At 39.9% G+C, this 10,086-nt stretch overlaps 2 protein-coding genes across 3 annotated transcripts in view; one reads left to right on the top strand and one right to left on the bottom strand.

The window, feature by feature from the left end:
• LOC107710937 (regulator of cell cycle RGCC-like) overlaps window positions 1–2,620 on the bottom strand; it is a 9,850-nt gene extending 7,230 nt beyond the window's left edge. Inside the window, exons 1-4 of the mRNA XM_016515829.1 lie at window positions 2,547–2,620; window positions 2,200–2,340; window positions 1,632–1,712; window positions 729–791 (exon numbers count right to left, since the gene is read on the bottom strand). Of these exons, the coding sequence (XP_016371315.1) occupies window positions 729–791; window positions 1,632–1,712; window positions 2,200–2,340; window positions 2,547–2,568 (307 nt within the window). The 5' untranslated portion in view covers window positions 2,569–2,620. The remainder of the gene's footprint in view (window positions 1–728; window positions 792–1,631; window positions 1,713–2,199; window positions 2,341–2,546) is intronic.
• Window positions 2,621–5,890: 3,270 nt separating this feature from the next.
• LOC107710938 (protocadherin-20-like) overlaps window positions 5,891–10,086 on the top strand; it is a 5,171-nt gene continuing 975 nt past the window's right edge. Inside the window, exons 1-2 of one of the 2 annotated variants that reach the window (XM_016515831.1) lie at window positions 5,891–5,960; window positions 6,983–9,473. In XM_016515831.1, coding sequence (XP_016371317.1) covers window positions 5,940–5,960; window positions 6,983–9,457 — 2,496 coding nt within the window. In that variant the 5' untranslated portion in view covers window positions 5,891–5,939 and the 3' untranslated portion in view covers window positions 9,458–9,473. Of the gene's footprint in view, window positions 5,961–6,982; window positions 9,595–10,086 lie in introns of those variants that run through there. The other variant, XM_016515830.1, reaches the window with a different exon arrangement.

A 10,086-nucleotide genomic window follows, 5' to 3' on the forward strand; every position in this document is an offset into this window, starting at 1 on the left:
TGGAAGCCCGTTTCCACCACTGAATAAAAAATAAAAAAGGTAATTGTGACTTTTTATCTCACAATTCGGACTTTTTTTCTCATAATTGCGTGATACAAACTCGCAATTCTGACTTTTTTTTTCAGAATTGCATGATATAAACTCGCAATTGCGAGACAAAAAGTCCGAATTGCGGGTTTTTGTCTCGCAATTGTGACTTTATAACTCGCAATTGTGAGTTTATATCTCACAATTCTGTGAAAAAAAGTCGGAATTGTGAGATAAAAAGTCGCAATAACCTTTTTTAAAAATTTTTTATTCAGTGGCGGAAACGGGCTTCCATAGTAACGCGATATTGTAATGCATTATTTTTAAAAGTAACTTTCCCCAACACTGCTGAGCACAGCTGACAAAACAGGATAATTGGTGTTGATCTGTAATGCAACTTGTTTTCTGTTATATTATCTACTAATAAATAACATATCCGATTATATACCTAGAGACTAAGTCTATAGCTCGCTCGGGTTCTGAGGTTTGTTACCGCTACAGAACTATGGGAACGCACATTTGTGGTTGGCCAAACATTCTGCATTCATGTCCTTGCATAGGGTATGCTTTTGGCCGACTTTTTTGATCTAGATTAATAAAATATTCTCATAGCACTGATTCTATGCCACACCATGCTTTCAAAAGATAGAGTTGCAAAAGCTGCCTTAAATGTGACCAACCGAACCAAACTGTGTTTATACCTGCAAGCTCTCTATCCAGGTTTTCAATGAAGCTCTGTAGGTCGCCGGTGTCCCCGAGCCTGGCTGTAAAGAGCAGAGAGAGAGACGTTAGCGCACGGGAATGCTTCAGACGCTGTGGAAACGCAGCTAAGTGCGTGGTATTTCCTGTGGAACATTCCAGCCCGAAAGAAATGCGACCCTCTGCATTCCCTATGCACAATAAAATGCCACATTTTCAACTGGCTTTAACACAATCTTTATTAAAAATCATAATGAACCAAGGGCGTAGTTTTGATTTTGACACTGGGGACAGTTACTTTTATGATTGTTGATCTTTTCAGTAAACTGTTTGCTTTGTACGTTCAGATTAAGATTCAAGGTTTGCATTAATTTGCATTAAATTAAAAAGGTAAACGTTATCATTCAACTGAACTGTGTACGTGCATTTTAAACACATTTCGCCTTTGCTCCATCCAGACAATAAACACACATCCCTGAATGAGCAGGGGGTGCAGCCATAACTGCAATTTAAAATTAATCAGAGGTATAGAAATGTATTTTCATATTTACAAAACTAAATTTACGCCTTTGTAGTAAACATATTTAAATTATATTAAAATTACAATACGACTAAATTAGTAGTAAGGCACACAAATATAGATCTTCACTTTATGTCTGTGCTGGTTTACCATCTTACAACATTATCATATTCAATTCCGTCGTGCCAGCATTCGTGCTTATCATGCATCCTGTAGCCAAATGAGGAGCATCAAAGCAGTACAATCCACAAACAAAGACTACAATAAGATGAGTAGAATAGAAATAGCACACAGGGGTTACAGCCACACGTGGAGCAGATAGGAAAAGCCATTAGCTTGTCTAGTAAATGTGATGGCTATCTGTTATGTTATGTTATGTTAATACCTTTTGGGGCTGTAGTCATGCTTGGGATGTTGAGCTCCTCTTGACTGGCATTCAAGCTGTTTACCAGCGAAGCTTCGCTGCCTGAGAAGATACAATAGGATTCACGCGTGCCTCTTACATGTGAATGCAAAGGAACTACAGGGTGGTCGAGGTGCACAAGGTACTGTACATCACAAGAATATCTTTCTTAGGATCAAAGGCTCACTAATACATTCATTCTTTCACATAATCTATTTAAGAGGATCAAAACAAAGAGAGATATAAATCACGGAAGTGAAGCCTTTGATAGCTTGACAAAGCTGGACCAAGAAACAAAATTGCAAAGCAGTGATTTAGAACTGGGAAATATGAGGAAATGATCTACTAAAGGTAACAAGAAACAGTATTCCTCTTTATACATATATGTATACACATTATTATCAAGAGGCACTTTAATATTGAGTAGGCTATTCGTAATGGTTTGGCATTCGGTGACAATACTGTACAAGTTAAACTCTTACAAAAATGTATTGTGACATATGTACACTGTTTAACAGACATGTTTAGATGTGTGTGGTAGTGTACTTGCAGTAGTCTGAGTCGTCTCCATCAGTCAGTGCTGTGTGTCTCTTCACATCTCCCAGCACATGTTCAGAGGCGTGAGGTGTGCTCAACTCCTTCACAACATCATTAAACTCCTGTAGCAAGTCTCCCAGCTCCAGATCCAGCTCTAATACAATTCACGTCCTCTATTAGAATTACACTGAAACACACTCTAAACTATTTATGACTGATGTCTACATGACTGACTGACTGTATAAAACAGATAAATACAATGAATAAACTTAAATAAGCTACTCTCCTTTTACAAAGAAAGAAAAAAAAAACACATTTGAAATAATGTGGCATGTGAATTTTTATCAAAGAAAAGTTTACCTGAACAGTTTGCTGTAGACATCCTGCGGTCCTCTGTGAAGAGTGCTGGAAACTGATTCTCAAATTAGTACGATGGGTTCCCATCCGATGTATATTGACTCCGCCCAGCACATGATGCGCCGACCAATCAGAGCACGGTGTGGTCTCCGTGGTTACAGTCAAGTCTGAGGCAAAATTTCCCCTGACGCCTACACATGACGTCACATGCGGAACTAGAGAAATACAAATTTCCGACCACTTCGGTCTACTCGCCCTGTTTTAGGGTTGTGGCTAGAAGAGATACAGCTCAGACCGGAAACGAACAATGAAATTAATTTTCTACCTATTAGATTGTGTTTTATTAACGTCTACACCTACCCCAACCCTAAACCTACCCCTTACAATAACGAAAAAATAGTAATTATTGTTGTACAGTGTGACAAAAATTACGCTGTATTGATGTGCGCATGCCCAGTAGCACCATACCTATCCCTTCTAGCCTTAACCCTGTTTTAGGGCACAGTTATGCACCTTTAATAACGCCCAAGATGTAGTGGCTCTTTAAGCGCCAAATACATTGTTTTCTCATTTCCCTTAAGCATGTATCCGATTATAATTAACTAAATTAACCTTTCTGTCGTTTTTATGAGAGCAGGTGTAATTTGAAGTTACCGCAGTTAATGTAGTAACAACATGTATAATAAAACGTATATTAATAACACCTATGGTATTTCAGCGGTGACTGTGGTTACTATAGTACTTTTTTGTAAGGGCAGTTAGCATTCTTATACTATTCATTGCCCTTTTGTAAACTTGTAAATTGGACACGTCGCATTTATTTGTTTATTTATTTATTCATTCTTTCTCTTTCGTTCTTTCTTTCATCCATCCATCCATTTTCTTTCTTTATTTCTGTAGTCTATAACATACCATAAAATACAATAAACCCCCTTGATGCTAGGAAATACTAACAGAGCACTAAACTATGAACTACAAGAGCCATGTGATGTAAATATCACTGCCCTCATGATGGCGACACTGAGACACGAGCCAAATGAGATGCTGACCATAACAGCAATAATGCAAATATAACTGTGCAGTTTGGTTTAAAACCCATAGTTCCAATTCAGCATGGTTCAGAAAAGCTAAAGTGAACCATACGAACTCCAAAGAAAGGCTATAACTACTACATAATCTCTCTTATTATGATTTAGCGTGTGTATATTATTAACGCATAGTGCTTGGAGTTAAATGGGAAAAAAACTTCACCGCGTCCCATCTATCATTATAAAGCAATTACCCGGTAAAACATCCCGTCAGACCTGTATTTTCCCTTTTAACCAACGGTTGAATATCGTGAGTAATCTCGAGCTGTTCACCTGTAGCACAGGTAGATGAGGCTCCGCCCCCAAACACATTTCGCCAGAGTGCTTCTCGTGCTCACAGAGCTCAACATGTTCTTGAAGAATGGACAGCTCAAAACCACCACATAATGAACTGGACTATACTACAGGTCAGTGATCCTGCATCATTTATGTTTGCAGAAAGAAAATTAGTCACTCTTCTTATTTTGACGCAGGTTACACGGAGGTAAAGTCCACATTAGTCAGTCTGTGTTTAATTCATATTCTTCGTGTCGGGCGGTGTTCGTGTTTAAAACGTTTCACTTGGTGGTTTCAAATAGACAGACAGGTGGATACAAATAAACATACCAGAAATGTCTAAAAGTTTAAAGAGAAAAAAATCTAATACCCAAAAAAGCGCCAGTGAATAGGACACAAATAAGTGTCCCATTACTAATCATATTTTTACAGCAATCAAGGCATAAATCTTATGTTTTATTTTAGATATGCTAGATATAATATTTTTATGATGTATTTTTCAAGCATAACTACTCAAGCCTGTAGTTAAGCATCAATTAATACATTTCTCAGTAACCACAGTCCTACCTCTTAGCAAGCTCCTTCTAATTGTAAATCTGCTGCCATGTTATAGCTACTAGTGTATTTCCATTTAGTTAGAACCTTTAACCTTGGATTTTATTAATGTGTAACTGTTACAGTTTTAAGAAATCATACAGTTGTATATAAAATATACATGCAAATGATATAGCTAAACATGGTTGCAAAATGACAAGCCTTACATAAAACTGATACAAAATAAATGTAATATTTTATTTAGCATAACATTATAACATAAACTGTAGAAGATTTTAAGCAGTTAACTTCACTGATGCATCGTTGGGAAAAGCAAAACAAATATTTTAAGCATTCAAGACCAATTTATTCATGGAATGTGCACAGGCATTTGTGAGCTTAGTTGGGATTATATATTTTAATGTTAAATCTCTGGCTGCTGGAACATATAAGTCAATAATACAGCCTGTGCAACAACATATTCAACCGGGAAAAAAAAGACTGACTTGTTGGTTAAGGATTGCACACTTAACTCCCGAGTCAGAGTGGTTAAACCTTCATATGGAAAGAAGGGTGTTGCTTTCTTCCAAGCAGTAAGTCTCTTCTGTTGTTTTTTATGTGCAACAACATAACCGGGAAAAAAAAGACTGACTTGTTGGTTAAGGATTGCACACTTAACTCCCGAGTCAGAGTGGTTAAACCTTCATATGGAAAGAAGGGTGTTGCTTTCTTCCAAGCAGTAAGTCTCTTCTGTTGTTTTTTTTACTTTTTTGTAAGGGCAGTTAGCATTCTTATACTATTCATTGCCCTTTTGTAAACTTGTAAATTGGACACGTCGCATTTATTTGTTTATTTATTTATTCATTCTTTCTCTTTCGTTCTTTCTTTCATCCATCCATCCATTTTCTTTCTTTATTTCTGTAGTCTATAACATACCATAAAATACAATAAACCCCCTTGATGCTAGGAAATACTAACAGAGCACTAAACTATGAACTACAAGAGCCATGTGATGTAAATATCACTGCCCTCATGATGGCGACACTGAGACACGAGCCAAATGAGATGCTGACCATAACAGCAATAATGCAAATATAACTGTGCAGTTTGGTTTAAAACCCATAGTTCCAATTCAGCATGGTTCAGAAAAGCTAAAGTGAACCATACGAACTCCAAAGAAAGGCTATAACTACTACATAATCTCTCTTATTATGATTTAGCGTGTGTATATTATTAACGCATAGTGCTTGGAGTTAAATGGGAAAAAAACTTCACCGCGTCCCATCTATCATTATAAAGCAATTACCCGGTAAAACATCCCGTCAGACCTGTATTTTCCCTTTTAACCAACGGTTGAATATCGTGAGTAATCTCGAGCTGTTCACCTGTAGCACAGGTAGATGAGGCTCCGCCCCCAAACACATTTCGCCAGAGTGCTTCTCGTGCTCACAGAGCTCAACATGTTCTTGAAGAATGGACAGCTCAAAACCACCACATAATGAACTGGACTATACTACAGGTCAGTGATCCTGCATCATTTATGTTTGCAGAAAGAAAATTAGTCACTCTTCTTATTTTGACGCAGGTTACACGGAGGTAAAGTCCACATTAGTCAGTCTGTGTTTAATTCATATTCTTCGTGTCGGGCGGTGTTCGTGTTTAAAACGTTTCACTTGGTGGTTTCAAATAGACAGACAGGTGGATACAAATAAACATACCAGAAATGTCTAAAAGTTTAAAGAGAAAAAAATCTAATACCCAAAAAAGCGCCAGTGAATAGGACACAAATAAGTGTCCCATTACTAATCATATTTTTACAGCAATCAAGGCATAAATCTTATGTTTTATTTTAGATATGCTAGATATAATATTTTTATGATGTATTTTTCAAGCATAACTACTCAAGCCTGTAGTTAAGCATCAATTAATACATTTCTCAGTAACCACAGTCCTACCTCTTAGCAAGCTCCTTCTAATTGTAAATCTGCTGCCATGTTATAGCTACTAGTGTATTTCCATTTAGTTAGAACCTTTAACCTTGGATTTTATTAATGTGTAACTGTTACAGTTTTAAGAAATCATACAGTTGTATATAAAATATACATGCAAATGATATAGCTAAACATGGTTGCAAAATGACAAGCCTTACATAAAACTGATACAAAATAAATGTAATATTTTATTTAGCATAACATTATAACATAAACTGTAGAAGATTTTAAGCAGTTAACTTCACTGATGCATCGTTGGGAAAAGCAAAACAAATATTTTAAGCATTCAAGACCAATTTATTCATGGAATGTGCACAGGCATTTGTGAGCTTAGTTGGGATTATATATTTTAATGTTAAATCTCTGGCTGCTGGAACATATAAGTCAATAATACAGCCTGTGCAACAACATATTCAACCGGGAAAAAAAAGACTGACTTGTTGGTTAAGGATTGCACACTTAACTCCCGAGTCAGAGTGGTTAAACCTTCATATGGAAAGAAGGGTGTTGCTTTCTTCCAAGCAGTAAGGTCTCTTCTGTTGTTTTTTAGTGGGTGCTTCTCCTGGCATCTGCTGGGCAAATCCATAGCCGTGCCCTGCGTTTCACCACCCTGGAGGAGCAAGAAGCAGGCGTTAAGATCGGAAGTCTAAGCACGACCTACTCCGCTCCATACCGGCTCCTCGATGAAAGATACATCAGAGTGGACGAGAGCACAGGGGACCTGTTCACTAAAGAGCGCATAGACAGAGAGACCTTGTGTCCATCACATCAGGATGGGGACTGTACTTTTTCAAATACCGCAGTCGTGAGTCTTAATTTTGAAGTCGTGCCAATGATAATCATTGTGGATGATATTAATGACAACGCTCCTATTTTCGAGAGGAATGAGATTCCTCTGCACATACCTGAAGATGCATCAAACGGGACTGCTTTCCCACTGGATGACCAAGCCCAGGATAAGGATACGGGCGATAATGGCGCGATACGTTACTATTTGGAAGACTCTGGTGGCTTTTTTAGCATCAGACAAGACGGGCATGAACTTGAGCTGGTGGTACAAAGAGAACTGGACCGGGAAACTCAGGAAAACCACCTCTTGGTTCTTGTAGCAGTAGACGGAGGTTCTGTACCACTCAGCACTACAGCTAATCTCAATGTAACTGTAACCGATGTTGATGACAATTGCCCAGAGTTTGACGCCGACAGTCCCACCGCAGCCATTGTGCCAGCGTTAGGAGTCAAGGGCACTGCGGTGGCCCAGCTTAAAGCCACAGACAAAGACCTGGGCCAAAATGCCCAGATCACATTCTCCTTCAGCCGTCAGATCTCAGACAGGGCCAAAGCGCTCTTTCACTTGGATGGACACACAGGCCTGATCAGCTTAGCTGTTGACTCGCAGGTTGACAGTCCCGAGGAGCATGCGTTGAAAGTCTTTGCGAATAGCCCACTTTGCCCCCCTGCGCAAACTCAGGTAAGCGTATACATGCAGCCAGTGACGAGCCCAGGGCCGTCCGTAAAGATCAAGTTTGTCGCCGAGCATAAACACCAAGTGATCGTGTTACAAGAAAACGAGCCCCCCACCGTCTTAGCCCTCTTGGAGCTGGAAGACACCTCTACTGCTAAAGGTACTCTGTCCTTAGACAAAGACAGCATGCCGTTTTCTTTGAAGCCGCAAGCAGGCAGCTATTTGCTTTCAACATCAAAACCCCTAGATTTTGAGATGTGCGGCGAGTATGAGGTTACAGTTATTATTTCTGATCCTCGTGGCACACGCCTACACAGAAGGGAAGTGATCAAAGTGCTGGTTGAAGATGTGAATGATAATGCCCCAAAGTTTGAAAAAACACGTTATGAAAAGGACATCAGGGAGAACAACGAGCCTGGAGTGTTTCTGCTGAGAGTCCAGGCTAGCGACGCAGACAGCCAGCAGTTTGGCAAAGTAAGGTACAGGCTTACAAATGGAGGACCTTTCCGAATTGACGAAGAGACGGGTGTGATATCGGTGGCGGAGACTTTGGATAGAGAACAGCAGGAGACGTACGTCCTGACCGTTCTGGCCCGGGACGGCGGCGAACCATCTCAGGAGGGCTCCGCTATTGTGTCCGTAAACATACTGGATCTGAATGATAATCCACCAGCCTTTCCTACCCCACATTTCTATTTCTTCATGTCTGAGAGCATTCCACAACTTTCCCAAGTTGGGAAAGTCACAGCAAGTGATAGTGATAAAGGAGAGAACGGCCGGATAGCGGATGTGCGTATTTTAAACGACGAAGTCCCTTTTGCCATAGACCTGGCGCAGGGATCGCTCCGCAGTACTGGTGAAGTCGACCGCGAGAAGCAAGACCGCTATGAGCTTCTGGTTGTAGCCGTAGACGGCGGCAGTCCGGTCCTTTCCGCTACAGCAAGAATTACCATTTTTATTGAGGATGTCAATGATAATCAACCCCAGGTCCTTCTTCCTAGCAGCAACCTCTCCTGTCTGACCATATCCCCAGCTACTCGAGCAGGAAGCATGATAACAAAGATTTACGCCATTGATGAGGACTCAGGAATGAATTCGGATATCACTTACCAAATGATTGCATCCAAACCGCCTCTACACAGCCCCTTCCAGATTGACCAGCACTCAGGAAACATTACGCTGGTCCAGCACCTGCGCGGCGAGGACTACGGCATGCACCAGCTCTGCATAGTCGTTCGCGACGGAGGAAAGCCAGACCCGCTGCAGACCACCGTGTGGGTCCACCTGCTGGTCAACGAGACGTTGGAAACATGTCACGTGAATGCCGTTCCGGATTACTCGCCGCCACGACTGCCTCCTCCAATGCCTGTCAAAGACTGCAGGTGTGAATCAAATGCCTGGCTTATTTTTTATTGTGGCCTGTGTCTGATGGTCATCTCAGTCTGTGTTCTCCTGGCGGTCGTAGTGGTGTTTATGAAGCACAGAAAGACAAAAAGGAAAGTCGAACAAAAGAATGTATGGGAAACTGGAAATCTCTGTGAACTGAAACCTTTGAACTAAAGCGAAGGCTCAGCAGGTACACCAGTAAAATTTTTGTGTGAATATTACAAAAGTTTTTTTATAACCTGCAAATAATATTCTTTGGCTAGTACTTTTATGTTAGTATTGTAATAGTAATATATTGTAGTAGTATTAGTCTGGCCTAATGTGTAAGATATCTGCTTTCTTTTCCTATGATGATGTGTTTTCATCTTACATAAAGTTAAAACAAATAAACTCTTAAAATCTTTTAAAATATAATATTTAAAGAGATTAATGCACTTAAAGTGTTAGTTCACCCAAAAATGAAAATTTGCCTGTGTTTTACTTACCCTCAAAGCATCCTAGGTGTATGTGACTTTCTTCTTTCAGACGAATCCAATCGGAGTTATATTAAAGGGGTCCTATTATGCTCTTTTACGATACGCGGAAGACATGCAGGCGGATGACGTAAGACGTAGGAGAAATGCAGGAGCAAAGGAAACAAAGTTACCTTACTTTAGCAAAGGAAAACCAGTCTCCTCTTGGCTTATATCGAAATCCTCCCACATTTTTCTTTACAAATCCTCGTCTAATTCGAGAACGGCGTATTGTTTTGTTCTCTCTCCGCGCTCGTCACTAATCACGCAACGCCTACGTCTTACGTCATC

This window comes from Sinocyclocheilus rhinocerous, unplaced genomic scaffold (genome assembly GCF_001515625.1).
Source record: "Sinocyclocheilus rhinocerous isolate Xijiao unplaced genomic scaffold, SAMN03320098_v1.1 scaffold3161, whole genome shotgun sequence".
Lineage (NCBI taxonomy): Eukaryota > Metazoa > Chordata > Actinopteri > Cypriniformes > Cyprinidae > Sinocyclocheilus > Sinocyclocheilus rhinocerous.